Source organism: Rhinoderma darwinii, chromosome 4 (assembly GCF_050947455.1).
Source record: "Rhinoderma darwinii isolate aRhiDar2 chromosome 4, aRhiDar2.hap1, whole genome shotgun sequence".
Lineage (NCBI taxonomy): Eukaryota > Metazoa > Chordata > Amphibia > Anura > Rhinodermatidae > Rhinoderma > Rhinoderma darwinii.
Genome location: NC_134690.1, coordinates 321,204,706 through 321,231,107, shown reverse-complemented (window position 1 = coordinate 321,231,107; position 26,402 = coordinate 321,204,706). Strand labels below are relative to the sequence as shown.

The 26,402-nt window shown below is 44.0% G+C and overlaps 1 protein-coding gene across 2 annotated transcripts in view; it reads right to left on the bottom strand.

Annotated features, from left to right (window-relative positions):
• THUMPD2 (THUMP domain 2 tRNA and snRNA guanosine methyltransferase) overlaps positions 1 to 26,402 on the bottom strand; it is a 102,439-nt gene that overhangs the window by 38,261 nt on the left and 37,776 nt on the right. For both annotated transcript variants that reach the window (XM_075864420.1, XM_075864421.1), the window contains exons 4-6: positions 21,157 to 21,234; positions 9,490 to 9,542; positions 5,061 to 5,148 (exon numbers count right to left, since the gene is read on the bottom strand). In XM_075864420.1, the coding sequence (XP_075720535.1) occupies positions 5,061 to 5,148; positions 9,490 to 9,542; positions 21,157 to 21,234 (219 nt within the window). The remainder of the gene's footprint in view (positions 1 to 5,060; positions 5,149 to 9,489; positions 9,543 to 21,156; positions 21,235 to 26,402) is intronic.

Genomic DNA, 26,402 nt, shown 5'->3' with positions numbered 1-26,402 from the left:
CTATACAATGCATTTTAAACAGTCGAATAGGCGTTAGATAGGCTTGATGTATGTAGTATAACTGAATGAGCTTGTTTTTAGCCGCCGGCGACACATGTAAGTGAGATTGCAGTAAATCATCAATTTTCTCTTCAGTTAGCGATGGTATCAATTGGACCCATTTAGAGATGGCTGGTAGGGGTGCCGCTGAAGCCTTTTTATCCAAGAGGTGAGCATATATGGTGGAGATCAGTCCTTTAGGACCCTGGGATCTGATCACCCCGATGAGGGGATATGAGGAGATGGGCTGACGATGTGCCGGGAACTGTGTGGAAAGGAGATGGCGCAGTTGTAGGTATTTGAAGAAGTGCTGCCTTGGGATGCGAAATCTTTCCTGCGCCTGTTCAAAGGATATAAAGGTGTCATTTTCATAGATATCGTTGAGCACCTGTACGCCCGCAGCTATCCAGTATGCTGCGTCCGGGAAGGTGTGCAAGGCTTTCAAGTCCATATTGTGCCATAAAGGTGTCTCTTCCAGTATTGTGGGGGTACCTGAAATTTCCGCCGCCGCTTTCCACACTCCTCGGGCTAGTCGACAAATGGGCAGTAGAGGTTCCCATGATGGAACAATATAGGCCATAGTATTTCATGCGCGGAGTATTCCAGTAAAACTCTTTCAGTTCCAGCCGGTCGGTTTGCTTGTGTTCAGGGGCCCAAATATTTGAGTTGGCCAGCTAAGTAGTATAGGTAGATATCTGGAAGAGCAATTCCAGCCATCTCTTTTGGGCGTTGTAATTTTTGTAAGGCCAATTTAGATCTAGAAAGGCCCCCTATGAAGGATATGATTAAATAGTCCAGTTGTTTGAAAAAGGATTTTGGTATAGGAGTACATACATGTTGTAGGACATACAGGCTCTTTGGTAGTACCACCATTTTAATCAAATTAATACAGCCCATGACTGATAAGGGAAGGGCCGCCCACACCTTGAATTTTTCTCTAAAGATAGCCAGAAGCGGATGGACATTGAGTGGAAGTGAGCGCGATGCGTTCCTGGCAATATGCAGTGCCAGATATTTGAAGTGATCCACTACTGCCAGACCTTCCATCATGGAGCCCACCAGTTGAGATTCGTTTTGATAAAGAAACATTACTGACGACTTTGACCAATTTATGCGCAATCTAGAATAGTCTCCAAATGTGTTAATTAGGCTCATTGCCCTAGGAAGGGAAGACTGCACCCTTGAAATGAAGAGCATGATGTCGTCTGCGTATAAGGCAATTCGATCCTCTTTTGCCGCGTGCTGGATACCTTGTAGCTCTGTGTCTGATCTTAGAAGTATCGCCAACGGTTCCATTGCCATGGCAAAGAGTAGTGGCGATAGAGGGCATCCCTGCCTTGTTCCACGGCCGAGCTCAAATGAAGTCGATGTCAGACCATTCAGTGCCACGGTAGCTTTCGGATGAGTATATATGAGTTGTATCCAAGACACAAAGGCCGGTCCAAAGCCAAAGCATGTGAGAACGCTGGAGAGATAGGGCCACTCCACTGAGTCGAAGGCCTTAGCGGCATCTAGGGAAGCCAGAGCCCAATCATTGCTGTTCCGTTCCGCTATTTGTGCCACCGCGTGTACTCTCCTCAGGTTGTCCGAGGTGCTCCTTCCCGGTATGAATCCCGATTGGTCAGGATGGACGAGCTCTGCTATGATCAGGTTCAGTCTGTTCGCGAAAACTTTGGTCAATAATTTATAGTCGGTGTTGAGCAAGGATATAGGCCTGTATGACCCGCTGTCTAATGGTGACTTGTCCGGTTTCAGAAGTACAATTATAGTAGCGTCATAGAATGAAGCCGGTAACATTCCCTTTTCAAATGACGTATTCAAGACTTCCAGTAGCTGAGGCAAGAGTTGTTCCTGGTATTTGACGTATACTTCAAGCGGTATGCCATCCGGGCCAGATGCTTTGCCCTTCGCCATTGAGGATAATGCTTCTGTCAATTCCTGAAGTGTTAGAGGGGCATCCATAGACTCCCTTTGCATGTCTGTCATTTTGGGTATATTTATTTCCGACAAATAATCCTTGATGTTCTGAGGAGACACCTGCAATGTCGGGCTATAGAGGTCGATGTAGAAGTCTGTAAAGCAATTGAGGATTTGCACATTATCATGAAGCATGTTCCCTTCAGAAGTTTTAATACGTAATATGGCAGGAGAGGCAGAGTTGCAGTGTATGAGATGTGCCAAGAGACTACTGGATTGATTGCCATGCTCGAAATATCTCTGCTTAGAAAAGAAGATGCGACATTTAGTCTTTTCGTGAAGAAGATTTACGTATTCTCTGCCCTTCTGTAGCCAGTTGTGTTGAGAGCTTGGGGAGGGATCTGCAATGAATGCGGCCTCCAAGTTGGTGCATTCGTTCTCCAGCAGCTGTTCCATCTTGGAAGATTGTCGTTTATGATAGGAAATTGATGACTGCAAACATCCGCGATGGTATGCCTTCAGGGCATCCCAGAGGGCCGAGTGATTATCAAAAGGAAAGTTATCCGCAAAGAACATTTCAAGTTGGTCAGGTATTCGATCTTGAGCGCCGAGCACTGTAAGCCAGAATGGGTGTATCTTCCTGGGACCTCTGTTCACGTGTGGGTGGAGGGTAAGCTTAACCAGCATAGGGGAGTGGTCCGACATTGCACGGGGTAAGTGTGAAATAATTTCCATCATACTATATACTTTGGGATTACCGCACATATGATCAATCCGAGACAGTGTTTCTCCCAGGTGTAAAGCAGGTAAACTCTCGTTTATCAGGGTATCTCTGTCTCCACATATCCAGCCAGCCCATCTCTCTCAAGAACCCAGCCAAGGGAGTGATTACAGGTGGATTCCCCAGTACCGCTCTAGAATTAAACTTATCAATAGACGGGTCCAGCAGCAGATTGAAATCTCCCATGCACAACACTCCGGCCATAGGAAACTGTGAGGCAAACTTTGCCGCTTCATAAAGTACCGACACGGGGGCCGGTGGTGGAAGATAAAGTCCAATCAGCACAAAGGGATGACCTTCTATCCAGGCATGTATGAATATCCATCTGCCGTCTGTATCCTTTAGTACCACGTCCAGTTCCCATCTAAGTGACTTATGGACTAAAATGGAAACCCCTCTGGAATAGGAGCTATAAGTGGAGTGGGCCGACCATTGTATCCACGAGCGATTCAAGCAATGAACAGTGGGAGGAGTTAGATGCGTTTCATGGAGACATATTAATTGTGGCCCTTGGTTGCGGATAAAGGAAAACGTTAGATTTCTTTTATGGGAGTCTCCCAGGCCTCTCACATTTACAGACAAAACATTCAAAGTCATGGCACTTATTACCTTACATATCAATACAATGCAATTTTCTGGGTAAACAGCTGGTGCAAAGAACAAGACACCAGTACCAACAGTTTGTAACCGAAGCTTTCAAGGCTATTAAGTTACTTTATATCACAGGTGTGATATTGTGGGTAAACGGGGGATCACCTATATACCTTATATCTGATATAGGTGAACAAGTTATAAAATAACAGAAGAAAAACCAGCACTATGTTTCCTCATACGTGAATCATTTTAACCGCTATTACATGTATCCAAGCATGCCATGAGCCACGCACTGCCTCTCAATATCTATCCCTGCCAGGGGCCTGCAACAGGTTCTATTGATTCTATACAAGGCAGTTATCCCGTTATTTCCTTCTAATCATATACCTGAGAAAAGCACGATATAGCATAAATGTAAGAAATAACCCTATTACAAAAAGGATGAACCGCAGGTTTCTCTCTCCAATCCGCCCTGCCAAGCGAAATCTGCGTCCACAGTATAAGTTGAATATATAGTAAGGCCACCAGCAGCAGGATGCATATTATGTCAAAAAACATCTATACATTGCATACTCATCTGAGAGTGCCATACGATATTCCGAAAGTGCAGGCAATGTGGACATGGCATACATATAGAACAGTCCCGATGATTCAAATGTTAGCGACGGGGCGAGCGACCAATCAAACTCAGCCATTCATCTGCCTCAGCCGGATCAGTGAAGAAGATAGTTTTCTCTTGATGGACGACTCTCAATCTTGCTGGGAACGCCATTGAGTAAGATATTTGTAGGTCCCGGAGTCTCCTCTTGACTTGCACGAAGGAGGCCCTCATTTTCTGTAATGCAGCTGAAAAATCTGGAAAGAGTAGTATGGTGGCATTCTGAAAACGAATCTCTCCGTGCTTGCGCGCAGCCTGTAAAATGGCATCTCGATCTCTGCTGCTGAGTAGACGAGCTATCATGGGTCTCGGTGGAGCTCCAGGGGGTGGTGGTCTGCCCGGCACGCGGTGCGCTCTTTCGATAGTGTAGGAAGAAGACAAAATGGCGTCCGGTACTATTTCCTTAAACCAGGCCTCCATGAATGTGCAGGGGTCACGTCCCTCACTACGCTCGGGTAGCCCCAGGATTCTTATATTATTGCGACGAAGGCGGTTTTCCAAGTCGTCTGCTCGTTGCGCCCATTGGCTAGCCACCCTATCCAGCTGAATCAGATTAGTGGTCTGCGGCGCCACTCTGTCTTCAAGTCCTGAGATTCTATCTTCTGTCTCTCTCACTCTTTCCCTTAAATTCTGCAAATCTTGTCTCAGAAGGCCCACATCCGACTTTACCTCTGCAATCCTGCCAGTCAAGGAAGATGTGGATAATTGAATCGCATCCAGCAATCTGGAAGACACTTGTGCCAAAGTAAGCTCTGTTTCAGGAGCTGGGGGAGGTTCAGGCTGTTCCTGCTCTGAGGAGGGAGACAGTGAAGATGCAGATGCGCCGGCGCCATCTTGTGGAACGGCCCTAGCGTATTCCTTCAGCCGTTCAGCCGCCAAGGATTGCCTGGTTCGGTTCATGACAGCGTATCCTCTTCGGTAAGTATGCAGGTCGGTTTTAGTAGAAGTTATAGCGGTATTTCAGCAGGATAAATAGAGGAAAACCTTAGCTGGGTACGGAGCACTTAAAGCATGCGACCGCTCATGTCCGTCGTTGGCCACGCCCCCCAATTTAAAATATATTTTACTTACACTTATTTCAGCAAGTGAGGCCATTGCCCATGCTGTTGTGGCTCGCAATCCTGTACTCTTAATATAATCTCTATTTGCCAAGGGTTGCCTGAAAATATAAAAAAAAGGACATGATAATGTATATACAAAAAATTAAATATATATATATATATTTTAAAAAAAAAAAGTGAACTTTGTCAATAAAATTAAATAAGGGTGTAGTAGTTTTGAAAAGTACCGTATTTTTTGGACTATAAGACACAGTTTTTAGCAAGAATAAATCTTGCTAAAAAGTCCCTGCGTCTTATAGTCGGCAGTTAATGGAGCCCCCTAAAACCTGTTCTATCTTACTCTGCTCCGCTGTCTCTCGGCCACTTCCCGATTAGGTGGTTGGGAGTTACGGAAACACCCGAGTGCTTGCTGAGCTACGCTGTTTCTGTAACTCCCATAGAAGTGAATGGGAGATACGGAAATAGCGTAGCACCGTGAGCTACGCGTTTTCCAGAACCCGGTAGCTATGAAAACACCGTACATGGTCGAGTTACGGAAGCAGTGCATCTCAGCGAGTTACGCTGTTTTAATAACTCATCCATGAATTGCAGTGTATTGTACCAGCGATCTAACGATTGCTGGTTCTAGTCCCCTAGGGGAACTAATAAAATGTGTAAAAAAAAAGTTAAATACATTGTCAGGAGTGTAAAAAAATATTAAAAGTTCAAAAAAAAAACAAAAAAACCTTTTCCGTCTTTTTCCCAAATCACAATGTAAAAAATAAAAACAAATTTATTGCTGCATCCGTAAAAGTCCGAACAATAAGGGTATGTGCACACACACTAATTACGTCCGTAATTGACGGACGTATTTCGGCCGCAAGTACCAGACCGAACAGTGCAGGGAGTTTTTTTTTTTTATGCGGCTCACCGTGTGAGCCAAATAATGCTATATTGTAAGGGTATGTGCACACGCACTAATTACGTCCGTAATTGACGGACGTATTTCGGCCGCAAGTACCGGACCGAACACAGTGCAGGGAGCCGGGCTCCTAGCATCATAGTTATGTAGGATGCTAGGAGTCCCTGCCTCGCCGCAGGACAACTATCCCGTACTGTAATCATGTTTTCAGTACGGGACAGTTGTCCTGCAGCGAGGCAGGGACTCCTAGCATCGTACATAAGTATGATGCTAGGAGCCCGGCTCCCTGCACTGTGTTCGGTCCGGTACTTGCGGCCGAAATACGTCCGTCAATTACGGACGTAATTAGTGTGTGTGCACATACCCTTAGGGCTTATGCATGTGAATAGGCCCTAACACTGATTTTCATTAGGCATTAAACAGGTTTTGCTACCAGAGACGTTTTCAACCCTTCCCGACATCAGCCTTATATATACGGCGCTGTCGGCAAAAGTTTCCCGCAAACCACAGAACAGTTATGGCGCGGTGATTGTGAGGGCTCAAGAGACTGGGAATAAAAGGCTGCCTGTCAGTGTAAGGCCGTGTTCCCACGGGTCGGATACGATGCAGTGTATCCAACCTGGAACCCGCAGCACATTCCGTCTAAAAAACGTAATTAGTGCGAGTGCACATACCCTTACAATATAGCATTATTTGGCTCACACGGTGAGCAGCATAAAAAAAACAAACTTGAAAACCCCAGAATTGTTGTTTTTTGGTCACCTTAGCGCTAAAAAATAAGAAAAAAAGTGATTAAAAAAATCGTACATACTAAAAAAATGGTGCCAATAAAAACTAAAGGCCGCCCCGCAAAAAATAAGCCTTCAAACCGCTCAAATGATGAAAAACTATAAATTTTTATAGCTCTCAGAATGTGGTGAAACAGAACAATTTTTTTTTTTAACAAATAGTTTTTCTTTGTAAAAGTAGTAAAATCTGAAATTTTTTCCTATTTTCTGTTGTGTAAAACCTGGGTACGTCTTATAGTCAGGTGCGTCTTATAGTCCGAAAAATACGGTATATACAATATTTTACATGGATATGAAAGAGTTTGAAAGAGGTGAATATATAACATGTTTATATTACAAAAATGTTCTAAGTGTTACATATAGATAGGATCTTTCTATCTGAAAACAGCTCCGTAATTTCAGACGTAATTGCAGTTAGGGTATGTGCACGCGATAACTGCAATTACGTCTGAAATTACGGAGCCGTTTTCAGGAGAAAACAGCTCCTGAATTTCAGACGTAATTGCATGTACTCGCGTTTTGCGGGGCGTCTTTTACGGACGTAATTTGGAGATGTTCTTCATTGGAGTCAATGAAAAACGGCTCCAATTACGTCCCAAGAAGTGTCCTGCAGTTCTTTTGACGAGGCTGTCATTTTACGCGCCGTCTTTTGACAGCGACGCGTAAAATGACAGCTCGTCGGCACAGTACATCGTAAAGCCCATTGAAAGCAATGGGCAGATGTTTGCCGACGTATTGGAGCCGTTTTTTCAGACGTAATTCGAGGCGTAAAACGCCTCCATTACGTCTGAAAATAGGTTGTGTGAACCCAGCCTTATCGTGTGCACATACCCTTAGGGTATGTTCACACGGCAGCCTCCGTTACGGCTAAAATTACGGAGCTGTTTTCAGGAGAAAACAGCTCCTGAATTTCAGACGTAATGGCATGTTCCAGGCGTTTTTCGCAGCATCCATTACGGACGTAATTGGAGCTGTTTTTCCATTGTGTCAATGGAAAACGGGTCCAATTACGTCTCAAGAAGTGACATGCACTTCTTTGACGCGGGCGTCTTTTTTACACGCTGTCTTTTGACAGCGGCGCATAAAAAAAATTACCGTCGGCATAGAACATCGTAATGCCCATTCAAATGAATGAGCAGATGTTTGCCGGCGCATTGGAGCCGTATTTTCGGACGTAATTTGAAGTTAAAACGCTCGAATTACGTCCGTAAATAGGGTGTGTGAACCCAGCCTTACACAGTCCTGAGCTGCATTCACAATTCAGCTTAATTGAACTCTTAGGGAGAGTTCACACTGAGTTTTTGACAAGTTTGTTTACGCGGAAACCGGGCGTTTACGCCTCTGAACTCCCATTGACATCAATGGGAGGCAGAGAAAGCGTATTTCGCATCCCATTGATGTCAATGGGAGATCAGAGACATAAACGCCCGAAGATAGGGCATGTCGCTTCTCTTTCCCGCGAGACGGTTTTTCCGCTCACGGGAAAAACGTCTCCGCCTCCCATTGAGATCAATGGGAGGCATTTTTGGCCGTTTTTTGACGCGTTTTCCGGCGCGGTTTCCGAATCAAAAATGTGTAAAACAAAAAAATGTGTGGACTGGCCCTTATAAGACAATGAAGTTTGTTTTTTCTGCATCAGTTTCTGGAGTAAAGACTACACTTCCAAGACTACAAATAACCAGCAAGCTCTGTGCAGACACTGAACAAGATCCCTGCTGGCATAATACAGCTCTGTAGTCAGCACAATTATCAATACAGTCCTGGACTTGAAGGGGTTACTGCTGGAGTCCCTGGGCAGAGCATCAGCTGATGCTCTGCTGGGACTCCAGTATTAGGGAATTCCTGACGTCACTGTCCATATATGAACAAAGACGTCAGAAGCAGTGCTGGTGTCCCCGGGTAGAGCACTAAATGATGCTCTAGTTTGGGTCTGGAGCGATAGGCAATGTGCCAGCCCCTTCCAGTCATGCTCTGTGTCGGTGCGTCATCAATATTATAATAACGACAGGACTTCCGGTAGCAATTCACAGAGTTTGAGCTGCACTATTCAGTACAGATCTAAAAATGAAAGTACATTAGTGAGTGACTTCTTTTCACATAAAAACATAAATCCAAAGCAATTTTGGGTCCCTGGATAACCCCGTTAGAGAACTAGTATATTCAGACGCAGCAGTCAATACGCATTTTTTTCCCCTGCAAAATTCTGTACAAAGAAAAAATCACCTATATACGTGTTTTTTTCCCTACATTTTCAACTATTATATTACACTTTTTATCCTGTAAAAGTATTTTCTTTTTTTGAACTTTTTTTACTTCGTAATATTAAGCCCGCACGGTCAGTTATTACGGCAGAGTGTCATCCATGGGCCGTCCGCAATCACCGACCGTGCACACACAAGATGTGTATTCATAAGCGCAGACCATATAAAGACATGTCCTATTTTTTTTTGCTGTCTGGGCAACCAGGGTCCGTGCATTGATCCGTAGGAAAGCATGTGTTCTATACTATCTGCAATTGCGGCTGGTATACGGCAGCAAAACTACAGTCGTGTGCATGAAGCCTAACATTTAACATTCTGGCATATTAACAGTACATATGGCAGTATGTTAAATGTTAATTAAGTATAAGTATGTCCTAGCAACAGTTCAAGAGTGCTTTTTATGGAGGATTTGTTTGTATAAAAAATTTGTCCATTAGAGCAGTCTGGATATTACAGACATGATCATTAAAATTATTAGTATAAAATTACCTTAAAATTGGGAATCCCACCACAGAATACATGTCATTCAGATGCACGAAAACCTAGAATAATAAACATAATTAAAAAGAGCCCAAATAGTAGCATTATTTATACATACAAAAAGAACACACAAATATAAGATAATTAAGCCCAAGTGATAATTTTCTTATCACTGGGGCTCCCCCACAGATCGGGAGAACAGGAGAACACTTAGAGCCTCCTCACTGCAACCCCCCACAGTGAGGAGGGGCTTGAATTTTTAGCAGCGATCGAGCATGCGCCTGCCGCTTTATTCAATGTCTGTGAGAAAGACGAAAACAGCCGAGCTGTACTCCGTGAGTCCCATAGACTTTGAATTGAACGGCAGAAGCTTGACCGCCGCTTAATTCAATGTCCTCCTCACTGTAGTTGAGAAGTGAGGAGGATCTGGGGGTTCAGGACCCCTCGTTCTTATGATTGCTGATGGTCTTACCGCTGGACCAAAACCAATCAAAATCATCAATGGCACCATTTTGGGGTAAATATAAATTTACTGATCAGATTTAATTATTTTTTTTTTGCAAGGATATGCAAAAAAAAAAATAAACCCAGAAATTTTGCCATTGTTTTTGCAGTTTTTTTTCTCTCCATTTATCGTGCGGTAAGCATAACGTTAACTTTATTCCACGGTTCGGTAGAAATGCGGCGATACCAAATATGTATAGTCTTTTTTTTATCTTTTAGTACATTTGCACAATAAAACATGTTTTACGGAAAAAAAGTCATTTTTGTGTCGCCAGATTTTAAAATCCATAACTTTTTTTATTTTTTATATTGATTCAGCTGTATGAGGGCTTGTTTTTTGCGGGATGAGTTGTAGTTTTTATTTGTACCATATTGGGGTACATATCATTTTTTATTAACTTTTATAAAAAAAAAAATTTGTGGAGGAATGCAAAGAAAAACAAAAAAAACAGCAATTACGCCAGGGGCGTCGCTAGCACTGTACCTCCAGGGACCAAGCCCCGGAGCTTTGGCCCGGTGCCCGGATCCCCGGGCGACTGCCACTACAGGGCTCACAGCGGTCACAATGGCAACCGGGCTGCGGCCCCTGCACCGCGTCTATAGAATAGAACCTTACAATAGTAACTGGGGCCTATGTCATAAAATACACGGGCCCCTGTTACCATAGTAACGACACAAATACTTACCCTCCTTCCCGAGCGCAGCAGAAGTCCTGACGTCTTCTCGCGTCATGACGCTGTGCGCCGCGTATGACGTCACAACGCTGGATGGTGTCGGGATATCCGCTGCACCGAAGAGCTGGGTAAGTGTAACATCATTACTGCCTGCTGGGGTCCTGTATCTAAGCCTGCCTTGTGGTAAGCTTAGATACAGAGTCCAACAGACAGCATCACACATGGGCTTAGATACAGGGCCCATGTGTGATACGGTCTGTTGGACCATTTATCTAAGCTTACCACAAGGCAGGCTTAGATACAGGACCCTATCTAAGCCTACCACATGTATTATTAATGTTTTTTTTTTACAGGCTTGGTCGTTGGACTATATCAGGTGACGGCTTTTTTTTATTTTCAATAAAATGGTAGGTTGTGTGAGGGGGGGGGGGGTTATTTCAATAAAATATATTTTTTCTGTCTTTATACTTTTTTTTAAACTTTATTACTACTGCCTTAGGCTTCATGCACACGACAGTAAAAACACCCGTTATTGCGGGTCGTAATTACGATCCGCAATAACGGGCCCATAGACTTCTGTTAGGCCTCATGCACACGACCGTAAAAACTCCCGTTATTACGGGTCGTAATTACGACCCGTAATAACGGGCTCATAGACTTCTATTGGCCACGGGTACCTTCCCGTTTTCTTAGGGGAAGGTGCCCGTGCCGTTAAAAAAGATAGAACATGTCCTATTTCAGGCACGGACAGTCCATAGAAGTCTATGGAGCTCCCGTAATGACGGGTGGCTACATGTGTGCACCCGTCATTACGGCAGCGTTGCTAAGCGACGTCAGTAAATAGTCACTGTCCAGGGAGCTGAAAGAGTTAACTGATCGGCAGTAACTCTTTCAGCACCCTGGACAGTGACTACCGATCAGAATAAAGAGCAACCTGTAAAAAATAAAAAACGTTCATACTTACCGAGAACTTCCTGCTTCCTCCAGTCCGGTCTCCCGGCCGTTGCCTTGGTGACGCGTCCCTCTCGACATCCGGCCCGACGTCCTGGCCGTCCCTGGATGACGTTTCAGCCCAGGTGACCGCTGCAGCCAATCACAGGTCAATCACATGCTGCAGCGGTCACATGGACTGCCGCGTCATCCAGGGATGTCGGGCTGGATGTGAAGAGAGGGACGCGTCACCAAGACAACGGCCGGGTAAGTATGAATTTCTTTAACTTTTATTACAGAAAGGGCTGTCCCTTCTCTCTATCCTGCACTGATAGAGAGAAGGGGTTGCCGATTAGTGCAGTGCTATTTTGCCGCCAAAAACGTGCCCGTAAATACGGGTGGAATACGGGTGACACCGGACCCATATTTACGGGCACGGGTCCGTAAATACTGGTGCAAAACGGGTCGAATACGTGTGACACCGGACCCGTATTTACGGCAGTATTTACGGGTGGGAAAAAATACGGTCGTGTGCATGAGGCCTTAGTCACGGGTACCTTCCCGTTTTCTCACGGGAAGGTGCCCGTGCCGTTAAAAAAATAGAACATGTTCTACGGGCCGTGCTGCTATGCTTTATAATTGGAGCACGGCTCGCAAAAGCGGCCGGCTGCCCGTGGCCGGCCGTGCTCGTAATTACGAGTCGTAATTACGAGCACGGTCGTGTGCATGAGGCCTTAGTAAAGGCCGCTGGCTGATTGACAACATCCATTTAGTGTTAGCCAGTGCAGAGGCTAAGACCAACCCCCATTATTACCCTGGTACCCACAGTCACCAGGGGTACCGGGAAGAGCTGGGTACGATCCAGTTCCCTGACCATTTGTAGTGGCGGTCGGGCACTAGGGCGGCCGCAGGCTGGTATTATTAGGCTAGGAAAGGCCAAAAACAATGGCCCTTCCCACCCTGGTAATGCTAGGCTGCTGCCGTGTTGTATCTGGCTGGTTATCAAAATTGGGGGGGACACCACGTCATTTTAAATATTTTTTTTACATGGAATAAACGTCGTGCAGTCCCCACCATTTTTAATAACTAGCCGAATACAACATAGCAGCAGCCGGCTAGCATTACCAGGTTGGGAAGGGCCACCATTTTTTGGCCTTTCCCAGCCTAGTAATACCAGCCTGCGGCCTCCCCAGTACCCGACATACTCTACAGATGGTCGGGTACTGAATCGTATCCAGCTCCTCCTCGTACCCCTGGTGACGGTGGGTACCGGGTTAATAATGGTGGTTAGTGTTAGCCTCTGCACCGGCTAACACTAAGATAGATAGATAGATACGAGATAGATAGATAGATAGATAGATAGATAGATAGATAGATAGATAGATAGATAGATAGATAGATAGATAGATAGATAGATAGATAGATAGATAGATAGATGATTAAATCTTTATATGACTATCTAAATTTAGTTTTTGCTTGTGTAATACGAATAAAGATTATTATTTCTATCTAGATCTTTCATATATATTGTTGTATTGTACAGTTTTAGGCTGGGGCTACATGGAGACTTTGGCCGCTATACTGGTCGCATGCACAAAGATTGCTTTGGAACCAACTTTGGAAAATTTGCTCTCCAAAAGCCAGTTTGCGCACCATTCATTGTAAGCTCCGCCTTGTGCCCAGTGGATAAAAAATGCGCGCACATTTAGTATCGCTGAAGTCGGCAGAAGTTGGCAAATATGTATTTAGGTGTGTTTACCCAGTGGCATGCAACAGATGTAAAAAAACATTACCTAATGTAGCCGTCGGGTTTACTCACCTCCCGACGCCCGCAGCAATTGATCTGTGAGCGCTGGATACCATCCTCCTTCGGACGCTAGCCCTCACTACCGCTCCGGTCCGCTGTGTCCCATAGGGCGCATGTTCGTGCCCGCTCTTAAAGGGCCAGCGCATGCACATGAAAACATCATCATCAACTCACATAATTTCCTAGACTATAAGAAGGTCCCTGCCCTTCTGATCCTTGCCTGAGCATTGTTAGTATATCCCAAGTCTGTCTTGAAAATGGTCCCTTAATGTTATCCCATTCCAGTTGTTACCCGTGCCCTGTTACCCGTATCCCGTGCTGTGTTCTCGTTTCTGAACCTCTTAGTGTTGGAGTCGTGTCCTACTGCATCTGCTGTCGTTTGCCACGTCCAGTGCCTTCTGCCACGTCCAACGTCTTTGGCCACGTCTTGTACTGTCCGCCACGTCTGGCGCAACCTGCTGCACCTACCTCCGTCCGTGCTGAAGCCACAGCCACTGTCTGGACTAGTTCAGGTACCCGTGTGTTACGAAGTGCTATAGACTTTTGTATAGACTGTGACTAGGCCAGCTGCTTCTCCTCTACGGAGGAGCGGCCTAGTTGGGTCCACATAGCCTGTGATCGTGACACCTACATTTACATATTCACATTTTTTTTTTTTTTTTTCCCTTTTTTCCTTTTTTAAAAAGTAATATAGATCTTTTTTTTTTTTACACAATATGGAACCCCAACATGTTCTGAGAAAAACAAGACCAAATACATGTAGGTTGGAAGCGTAATAGAAGAACAATTTGCTTTAAAATTGGCACATGGCTAAAACTTGAAAATGGGCCTGGTCAGGAAGTGTTTAAAGGCTATGTACACCTTTGAGGGCATTTCTTTTTTTGTTAACAAAAGGGTCAGTCCGTGTGATTAGTGTAACTTTGTAAATAGTTTTTATTAAAAATGTATCTTACTTTTTGAGATACAGCTGTTCTGTATTCTCTATACAGAGCAGCTGTCTCGTTCACTTTACACTAAATCCGTCAGTCCCGGGGACCTGACAGTTTCAGTGTCGGTGGGTCTTGCGTGTCTCTGACATGTAGGATCCACCTATAATCGATCAAATCTAAGTTATGAACTTAGTGTCGGTGGGTCCTGCGTGTCAGAGATCCACCTGTAATCGATCACATCTAGGTTATGAACTTGGATGTGATTGTTTACAGGTGAATCCTCCGTGTCCAAGACACGCATTACCCACTGACACTGAAGCGTCAGGTCTGCGGGACTGATGGATTCAGTGCAAAGCGAATGAGTAAATGAGTAAAGTAAAACGATTTTTTAATAAAATCTATTTACAAAGTTACACTAATCACACTGACTAATCTATTTTTTTTTATTTTTTTTAAATGCCCTCAAACATATACATAGCCTTTAAACAAGCAATTGTTAGATAGCTGTTACAATACTTGCACCAAAATGGCAGACCTGAGGGCCCTCATTAACCCCTTCAGGACCCAGCCTGTTTTGGCCTTCAGGACCCAGCCGATTTTTTCAAATCTGACATGTGTTACTTTATGTGGTAATAACGTTGGAATGCTTTTACCTATCCAAGCGATTCTGAGATAGTTTTCTCGTGACATGTTGTACTTTATGTTAGAGAAAAAATTTTGTCGATAATTTTGGTATTTATTTCTGAAAAACACCACAATTTAGCAAAAATTTGCATTTTTCTAAATTTAAATGTATCTGCTTGTAAAACAGATAGCAATACCACACAAAATAGTTACTAGTTAACATTTCCCATGTCTACTTTATGTTTTCATCGTTTTTTGAACATCCTTTTATTTTTCTAGGACGTTACAAGGCTTAGAACTTTAGCAGCAATTTCTCATATTTTAAAGAAAATTTCAAACGGCTATTTTTTCAGGCACCAGTTCAGTTCTGAGGTGGCTTTGAGGGCCTTATATATTAGAAAATCCCCATAAGTCACCCCATTTTGAAAACTGCACCCCTCAAGGTATTCGAATCAGCATTCACAAAGTGTTTTAACCCTTTAGGCGTTTCACAGGAATTAAAGCAAAGTAGAGGTGAAATTTACAAATTATTTTTTTTTTGCCGAAATTCATTTCTAATAAAAAAAAAATTGTAACACAGAAGGTTTTACCAGAGAAATGCAACTCAATATTTATTGCCCAGATTCTGCAGTTTTTAGAAATATCCCTCATGTGGCTCTAGTGTGATAATGGACTGAAGCATCGGCCTCAGAAACAAAGGAGCACCCAGTGGATTTTGGACCTCCTTTTTTTTTTAGAATATATTTTAGGCACCTTGTCAGGTTTGAAGAGGTCTTGTGGTGCCAAAACAGTAGAAACACCCCAAAAGTTACCCCATTTTGGAAACTACACCCCTCAAGGAATTTATCTACAAGAAATAATAAAGAAAATGCACCCCAACATATGTAAAGCAATGCTCCCTATTCCGGCAATATCCCATATGTGGTAATAAACTGCTGATTGGACCCACAGCAAGGCTCAGAAGGGAAGGAGTGTCATTTGGATTTTGGAGCACGGATTTTGCTGGATTGGTTTTCGGTGCCATGTCGCATTTGCAACGCCCTGGAGAGACCAAAACAGGGGAAACCCCCCAAAAGTGACTCCATTTTGGAAACTACACCTCTCAAGGAATTTATCTAGGGGTATAGTTAGCATTTTGACCACACAGGCTTTTTGCAGAATTTAGTGGAATTAGGCAGTGAAAATGAAAATCAACTTTTTTTCTGAAAAAGCATAGAAATTTTAAATTTTTACAAGGAATAAAGCAAAAAAAGAACCACAACATTTGTAAAGCATTTTCTCCTGATTACGGAAATACCCCATATGTGGTAATAAACTGCTGATTGGACCCATGGCAGCGCTCAGAAGGGAACTAGCGCCATTTGGATTTGGGAGCACGGATTTTGATGGATTGTTTTTCGGTGCCATGCCGCCTTTGCAACGCCCTTGAGGGACCAAAACAGTGGAAGCCCCCCAAGTTACCCCATTTTGGAAACACCCCTCGAGGAATTTTTCTAGGGGTATAGTGAGCATTTAGACTCCACAGGTCTTTTACAGAATTTATTAGAATTAGGCGGAGAAAATTAATATCACAATTTTTTTCCACTAAAATGTTGCATTTTCTCATTTTCACAAGGGATAAAGGAGAAATAAACAACCAATTTTTGTAAAGCTATTCCTCCCGGGTACGGAAATACCACACATGTGGTCATACATTTTTTTCATTAGAAATTAATTAACCCTTTCAGGACTGATCCATTTTTTTGCTTTCTTATTTTCGTTTTTCACTCCCCGCCTTCCAAGAGCAATAACTTTTCTCTTTTTCCGTCAGTAGAGTGATGTGAGGGCTTATTTCTTGCGGGAGGAATTGTAGTTTCTGATTCAATTTTTTGGGGTTTTCGTTTTTCCAGCTCTCGCAGTGCGGTAAAAACGAAAACTACAGCGATTTTGGCGGTTTAAATTATTTAAGTTTTTTACGGTGTTCACCGTGCGAGTTAAATAATTGTATATTGTAATAGTTCGGCCTTTTACGGACGTAGCGATATCAATTCTGTTTATTTTTTTACATTACTTTTGAAGAAAAATGGGAAAAGGTTGTTTTTTTTTAACTTTTTTCTTTCTCACTACTAATAACTTTAATTCTTCTACACATTTTATTAGTCCCCTTAGGGGACTTGTACCAGCGATCATTGGATCGCGGGTACAATATGCTGCGATACTAATGTATTGCAGTATATTGTTATTTTTACAGGCCTCTATAACCGCACGATCGCTGTTCCTGTCCGTTAGTCCTGGGTGTCAGCTGTAATACACAGCTGACACCCGCAGCGTATGGAGCGGGCTCAGCACGTGAGACCGCTCCATACATCAACCCCCGCACCATGACGTGCTATTAAGTCATAGTGCGAAAAAGGGTTAACGCACAGCGGATGGTGTGAATATTGCAATTTTTCACTGATATTCCATTTTAGTGCATAATATGTTGTGCCCAGTTTGTGCCACTGAAGACAAATACCTCATAAAACGTTAAGCGGGTTCTCCCGGGTATGGCAATGCCATATATGTGGGCGCAAACTGCTGTTTGGGCACGCTGCAGGGCTCCGAAGAGAGGGACGCCTTTTTGCTTTTGGAGCGCAGGTTTTGCTGGTTAGTTTTTCTGTTTTGGGTTTCGCTGGTATTTCAGTTTATACTGTGGGGGCATATGTAATCTGTGCGGAGAACATCAGGGTATAATAAGAGGGTACAATAATGCGGTAAATAAATAATAATTCATAGATGTGTGGCCAGGTTTTTTTTATGTTTTGCAGCATTTGCGCAATAAAATCACTTTTTATAAAATAATTTATTTTCTGTATCACCGTATTCTGAGAGCCGTAACTTTTTTATTTTTCAGTCAAAAAAGCTGTGTAAGAGCTTGTTTTTTGCGGGACGGGTTGTAGTTTTTATCGGTATTATTTTCGGGTACATGCGACTTTTTGATCACTTTTTATTCTCTATTTTGGGAGGGGTGGTGACCAAAAAATAGCGATTCTGGTGTCGTTTTTTATTGATTTTTTTTGGGGTGTTCATCGTGCGGGAAAAATAACATTATAGTTTTATAGTTGGGGTCGTTACGAATGCGGTGATACCAGATGTGTACTTTTTTTAACGCGTTCATTTTTTTCCTATAATAAAAGACTTATTATAGGAAAAAAATGCAGTGTTTGTTTATATAACTTATATTTATTTATTTTTATTACTTTTTTTTACTTTTTTCACTTGTCCCACTAGGGGACATTTAGACTTGCAGCTTTGATCGCTGCTAGAGTACATTACACCACACACGTAGTGTAATGTACTCAAACTGTCATTGTGACGTGACAATCACACTGACAGGAAGCCTCGGTGGACCGGCAGGAGGCTGCTCCTCCGAGGCTTCCGTACATGTCAACCCGGAGGTCATTGTCTGACCTCCGATTGCCGTGACAAGCATCGGTAGCCCCCACGATCACTTCGTGGGGGCTGCCGATGTGCTTCAAACCACTTAAATGTGGCGACGGCAATCCGTCGCCGCATTTATGGGGTTAATTGCCGAAATCAGCGGTGATGGTCCGCTGACTGGCAAGGCTGGAGTGTCAGCTGTCAGGGACAGCTGACCTCCCGGTTCCCGGACACTGTCCGTTAGGACAGTGTGCGCCGGGAACTACTCCGCAATAGTACGTCTGGATGCGGGAAGCAAGCCCTGTGCAGGACGTACTATTGCGGAGCAGCGCGTGAAGAGGTTAAGCTCCCAGGCTGCCATGACAAACATTGTCGCCCTGCGATCAGGTTGCGGAGGGGCCGATGGTGTGACAGAAGGGGACCCCCTTCTAACAGCTTAGATGACACAGCCGCTATTTACTGTGGCACCTAAGTGGTTAAACGGTTGGGATCAGCGTTCTTTTCGGTCAGCCCATGAGCCCGCTCTATACACGCCCACTCCCGACTATTATGTACAGTTACGTCAAATGTTGAAAAGGGGTTCATTTAAATCAGCTAAGAGAAGAAACATTTTCATTTATATTTTAATTGATCAACAATTACCACATTATTTACAAGACAGTATATTCCAGTATTTGTAAGGATTCACACGACCGGGTCGTTCCCGAGCCAGAGTGTCGGCCGGTAAAATCGGCCATTTTGCCCGGCCGGTTTGCATAAAGTTATGCATCCGTGCCGGGCCGGGCAGATCCGGACAGTGACATCAGCGGCAGCTCCTGAAGGGGAATCCCCATGTGTTCGGGGATTCCGCTTCAGGAGTTTCCCCTGATGTCACTGCCCAGATATGGACAGAGACATCAAGCGCTCTGTCCAGGAGCGGAATCCCCGAAAACACGGGGATTCCGCTCCTTCAAGGAGCTAAAGTGCGGCTAGCACATAGCAGAGCGGGGAGATACCTCCCTGCTCTGCTATAGTGGCGTCGCTACAGTAGTAGCAGCCGCAGCAGCAGCAGCTGCTGCTACTACTACTAGCGGCGCCATCGAAGGTGTCGCCGAGCCAGGGTGCTTTTAACAAGCAAGGGAAGGGAGCCAGCGCAGCGCTCCCTTCCACCTGCTGTACACCCCGGCCCTGCAACACAGTGTACAGCGATGCCATTCGTCAGAATGGCATCAACTCCTCCTCCTCACATGCACTCTGCGCTGTGAGGAGGAGGAGATAGAGCGCAAGCGCCGGGAAACCCGGCCATCACTCGGAACACATTCCGGTGATGGCCGTGTAATACCCGGCCCCATAGACTTGTATGGGAGCCGGGCGGCCGGGTGCCCGGGCAAAGATAGAGCATGTCCTATTTTTTGACGGCCGGATTTTCCGGCCGTCAAAAAATCGGTCGTGTGAATAGCCCCATTAGGGGTCTATCATTCCTAATGCAGCCGGGTGCCGGCCGATTTATGAACGGCCGGCACCCGGCCGGGAAACCCTGCCGTGTGAATGAGGCCTAAGCTGTTTCCAATCCCTGCCTTCAGTTTAAATCAAATACATCAAAAACTAAAATGTAACAATTGTTACCTTTATTGCAATTTACAACAATGTAAAATCAATAATTTTATTTAATCAGCTTTCCGAAACTTTTTTCTCCCAAAATAAGGCCTCCTTCATACAACCGCACAAAACAGACCGCAATATGGAACTGTGCCACGTATCGGAAAATATTACCTCCTTGAAGCACTGAACCGGATTTTAACCATTAGTGACCAGCCTATTTTGGGCTTCAAAGAGAACATTTCACATGCCCATACATGTGCAGCTGAGTGCAGCATGTAATGGACAAGGCTTCACAAACAGTCTCACTTTACATTTTTTTCCTATCTTCCTCCGTTATTTACATATCAGTGCCGTTATATTTGGCATATGTAAATAAGCCGCTGAACTGTCAATGGGGCGTTTCTATCTAACTAAATGGCATGGCGGCGTGATCTCTTCGCTATGACACTGACCAATCAGCTACGGACAGTGTCAGCGCTGCATGTGCTGTGTTCCCTCCCGCGAGAACACACACAGACTGGTGGTTCTGCAGAGAGCGCTCTCTCAGTCTGTGTGTGTTCTCGCGGCAGGGAACACAGCATAAGCTGCCCTGACACCGTCCGTAGCAGATTTGACAAAGCGATTTTTTTTCATCGTCTGATTTCGAAAGACATCTTTTATTTTTCTATGGACATAGCCATGTGAGGGCTTGTTTTTAGCGGGACGAGTTTATATATATAAATTACAGAAATCAATAGCATAGTCGACTACGCTATTCATTCTGTCAAAACGACAGAACCCTTGCACAAATGAGACAAACGGAAACCATTGGCACCGGATCCGTCACCATTGAAATCAATGGTGATGGAAATGGAAACCTATGGTTTCCGTTTGTGTCAGTCAGGGTTCTTTTCTGATGGAAACCTCCGATGGAACCTCAGAATAGAGCCCGAACGGATATGTGAACGAGGCCTTACTGTCAAAAATACCTGAACCCTGACTGACTCCTTTGACATTAATGAGGTCTGTTAGCAATCGTCATAGCTTTCTTATGAAGGGTAGCCATAAAGTTAGTCAACAGAGCCTATTTCAGTATGTAAATTTTAGTAAGTGTGCCCCTACTTAAACTGGGAAGTTTTTTAACTTGATAATTGGCATGTACTATAATTTAGTTACTACAAGTTGCCTTTAATCGTATAATAAATTTGGGTACTGAAAGCAGATTATTGTACGCAAAAAACATAACTACCTCAAGCCGTGGTCTCCGCAGGTCAGGTTTCCAACCAAATTGTTTCGAAAGTGATACTCCAATATAGCGACCAATATCCTAGAAAACAGATTTAGCAGTAAAGGTGCTATTTTCCATGATAGTAAATTGATTTATATTGAAATGATATATGCATAATTTCTATTTATACATTATAAATGCATATATATATATATATATATATATATATATATATATATATACACTGTATGTGTGTATATATATATATATATATATATATATATAAAAAAGACCTATTCTGAGATTTAGATGCCCTGCAGCCCAAATGCTTGCTAGTTTAATTAGTATGGTCACCCCTGGGAGTAGTCGTAGGGAATTACTAAGCTCAATGCAAATATAGTCACATGGGCACCCTTTAAAAACCCTGTAAACTGTCAAAAAATAATTCAGATAACCGCAGTCGGAGTCAAGGAGTCCTCGATAAGATAACATATTTATAGACAGAGCTAAGCAGCGTTTAATTCAAGGCAGGTTCAATAGCACAAAAACAGGTTTCTAGCTAATTTCTTTACTTGTAAAACCCCCTTAAACCCCCCTGTATGGATAGCTTAAAGAGGCTCTGTCACCAGATTTTGCAACCCCTATCTGCTATTGCAGCAGATAGGCGCTGCAATGTAGATTACAGTAACGTTTTTATTTTAAAAAAACGAGCATTTTTGGCCAAGTTATGGCCATTTTTGTATTTATGCAAATGAGGCTTGCAAAAGTACAACTGGGCGTGTTTACAGTAAAAGTACAACTGGGCGTGTATTATGTGCGTACATCGGGGCGTGTTTACTACTTTTACTAGCTGGGCGTTCTGACGAGAAGTATCAGCCACTTCTCTTCAGAACGCCCAGCTTCTGGCAGTGACAGACACACAGCGTGTTCTCGAGAGATCACGCTGTGACGTCACTTCCCCAGGTCTTGCATCGTGTCAGACGAGCCGGCACCAGAGGCTACAGATGATTCTGCAGCAGCATCGGCGTTTGCTGGTAAATCGATGTAGCTACTTACCTGCAAACGCTGATGCTGCTGCAGAATCAACTGTAGCCTCTGGTGCCGATGTGGCCGACACGATGCAGGACCTGTGAGTGACGACACAGCGTGATCTCTGGAGAACACGGCTGTGTCTGCACTGCCAGAAGCTGGGCGTTCTGAAGAGAAGTGGATGATACTTCTCATCAGAACGCCCAGCTAGTAAAAGTAGTAAACACGCCCCGATGTACGCACATAATACACGCCCAGTTGTACTTTTACTTTTCAACACGCCCAGTTGTACTTTTGCAAGCCTCATTTGCATAAATACAAAAATGGCCATAACTTGGCCAAAAATGCTTGTTTTTTAAAAATAAAAACGTTACTGTAATCTACATTGCAGCGCCTATCTGCTGCAATAGCAGATAGGGGTTGCAAAATCTGGTGACAGAGCCTCTTTAAACAGAGTCATAGCTAGGTTCTCCTGCACCCGGGGCAAAGATTCAGATTGGCACCCCCCCCCCCCCACTTATTTACCGACATCTCCTTCCCCCTCGCCATGTTTGCTTTCTCTACCAATCAATGAGGTGTGATTTTTTTTCAAATTTTTTTTAATGCAGCTCGAGCATAAAAGCATTTCTACATTTTAACAGCGATATAGATATAGAACGTAGTTAAAATAAAAAGAAATTAAAAGAAAATAAATTAAAGAGGTCACACACAGCCCCCTGTAGATAGCGCCACACACAGCCCCCCTTGTAGTTAACGCCACACAGCCCCCTGCTGTAGATAGCACCACACTGCCCCCTTGTAGATAGCGCCACACAGCCCCCCTTGTAGATAGCGCCACACAGCCCCCCTTGTAGATAGCGCCACACCCATCCCCCTTGTAAATAGTGCCACACACAGCCCCCCTTGTAGATAGCGTCACACAGTCCCCCCTGTAGATAGTGCCACACTCAGCCCGATTCCCCTCTTGAAGGCAGCAGCACACTCCACCCCGTTTAAATAGCGGCACACTCCCCCATTGTAGATAGTGCCACACACAGCCCGCAGCCCCTTCTAAATAGCGACACACTCCCCCTTTGTAAATAGCGCCACATTGCCCCCATTTTAAATAGAGCCACACTCCGCTCTTGTACTTAGCGCCACACTGTAAACAGAGCGGCAAGCGGTAGCCTACCGCTACCACTCTCCGCCCTGCCTGACGTGACGTACCGGAGGTCCAGCGGCGCAGGCAGCGGCGGAGTTCCTTCTGACTAGGGTCGGTGATGGCCCGGGAGTGGACCAGTCCAGTCAACTGACCTGAGTCATCTGACCTCATGTCACTGACATGAGGTCAGGTGACTGGACTGGTCCACTCCCTGGCCGTCACAGACCCCAGTCAGAACGCCGCTGCATGAACTCCTGGCTCTTCCTGAGGCCAGATTCACACGAGCGTGTGTGTTTTGCGCGCGCAAAAGGTACATAACAGCTCCGTGTGTCAGCAGCGTATGATGCGTGGCTGCGTGATTTTCACGCAGCCACCATCATTATGACACTCTGTATGTTTATGAACAGAAAAGAACGTGGTGCTTTTCTGTTTACATTCATAGTTTTTACTGCTGTTGCGCGAATCACGCGCGTCACACGGAAGTGCTTCCGTGTGCTGCGCGTGATTTTCACGCACCCATTGACTTCAATGGGTGCGTGATGCGCGAAATCCGCACAGATATAGGAAATGTCGTGAGTTTTACGCAGCGGACACACGCTGCGTGAAACTCACGGACTGTCTGAACGGCCCCATTGACTAACAATTGCACGGACGTATATCATGTTCGTCTGAATAAGCCCTAAAGCTGATCGCTGCTGCAGGTGTCCGACATACAGGGCGCCTATCAGCAGCGATCAGTTGCTCTGCGGCGACCCCCCCTTCCCTACCACCTAGTTGCGCCTGGGGCACATTCCGTGCCTGCCCCCCCTAGCTACGCCCCTGGCTTAAATGTACTTTAGGGTCATGGTTCTGCTTTAACTGCAACGGGGCAAAAATCCCTCCACTTTTTGCAGTATAATTTTATGGGACAGTTTGTGGAAGACTCGACTAGAAGTGATGCTCTGTTATATATGGTATATTGTTGTAAATGCCAATGCTCATGAAAACCATGTAAAAAGTGACCACAATATAATTTAATTTTGTCTAAAGTATAAAAAGCAAACACAGGCTTGGAGGGCAAAAACACCAAATTAAAAAAAGCTGAATTTCCCGAGGTAGAGGGCTGCATTTCAGGACATAGAGCCTAGATGAAGCTGTAGTTAAAAAAGATACAAATGCTAAAAAGGGAGTGCTGTAAATCTACTTTGGGTAATTATACTGTAAGATTTATTACTGTAGGTAACAAATATTAAAGAATAAGATTAAACTCCACATGGCTTACATTTATTGTTAAAAAGGGAATAAATGACAAAAAAAAAGAGCATTTCAAAATAATAAAGATGTAGCTTTTAAGAATTAGAAAGAGCTAAAAAAAAAAATGAAAAGCTTAAAGGGTAATTCTCATCATACAAAGTTATAACATATCGCTAGTATATACGATCACTTTGCGATTGGTGGGGTTTCGACTGCTTTAGCGTTCTGGCCCATTCACTGTTTTTCCCTGCATGGCGGTACTTCTGGCCACTTGCTGTGCAAGGAACCGCAACACAGCTCCATTCTATCGAATAGGGCCGTACTGCCGATCCCTGCACAGTGAGTGGCCCGAGGCACTGCTGTGCAGGGAAACATTGATAAAGGAAGTGCTGCGTCCCCTTCGTTCTCAGGATAAATGAGGGTCCATACAGTCCTCACAAATTGCACGATAATGGCATATCCTAGCGATATGCCATCACTATGATGTAATACCCCTTTAATAAAATATGTAAAACTGACTAAAATACAAAATTGAAAGTCAGGTTGCCAAAGAAAGCAAAACAAATCCCCACCAATAATTATAAAAGTATATAGACGCAAAAAAACAATGTCAGAGCATGTAGGACCCCTAAATAATAGAAACGCAGAATAGGTAACTGGGGATCAAGAGAAGACAAATCTATTAAATGGTTTCTTTAGCTCTGTATGTAAAAAAGAAGAGTAGCTGACCTAGGCTGTTTCACATCTGCGTTCAGTATCTCCCTTGCCCTGCTCCGTCATAGGAGAACAACAAAAATACCAAAATGGCGGATGTTAGAAACTTTGTAATATATCATATTAGAGAAAAATGCCTCTTTCTCCACTTATGAGACCCCCCTTTTTTTTAAATTGTTCAGTCACTTTGAATTCACTCATAGAACCCGTATTCAGTGAGGCAGAGAGAATATGGTTGTTAAGCTCCACAGAGAGATCAGGTTACAGATGCCAACACATGTCTATGGAGAGGGGGGGGGGTGCATGAGAAGTGAAAAACACAGACGTGCTGCAGCTTCTGGTATGCTGGATTCACAGCTAGAATGGTCCTTACTGCTGCAAATTGGACCTTATCTGTATGCTGTGTATAGAAGACTAATGGGATAGGTTTTCACATCACAATCAAAATGCAAAAGTATATTAAGTTTTTCACCGCTCAAACAGCACCGAGAAACACAGTCCAACCTGTAGTCTTATAGATGTCTCTGCTCAGTCCACAAGCAATAGACAATCTACAATCCAGAGAAGGTGTGTGCAGTTGTTCTGGTCCTTGTAGTGCTACAGAGCACTGTAGTGTATCCCAATGTTCAAGCTCCAGGCAGGATAAATCCTATGACTCCAATAGAGAAAAGGAGAAATAGTGCAACACCCTCTGTTTTTTTTTGCAATACGCAAGATTAATTCCATACTTACAGAAAATAGTAGAATAAAAGCATTAGTGATTCAAATAAAATCAGTAGCAGCACGTCTAACAAACTCGCCCAACCCTGGGGCGATGCCCCAGAGGAAGCCGGAACGGCGAAACCCAGGGTCGTGCGAGTTTGTTTGACGTGATGCTACCGATTTTATTTGAATCACTAATGCTTTTATTCTTCTATTTTCTGTAAGTTTGGAATAAATCTTGCGTATTGCAAAAAAAAAACAGAGGGTGTTGCACTATTTCTCCTTTTCTCTATTTGAGTCATAAGATTTATCCTGCCTGGAGCTTGAACATTGGGATACACTACAGAGCTCCGTGGCACTACAAGAACCAGAACAACGGCACACACCTTCTCCGGATTGTAGATTGTCTATTGCTTGTGGACTGAAAAGAAAGTCTATAAGACTACAG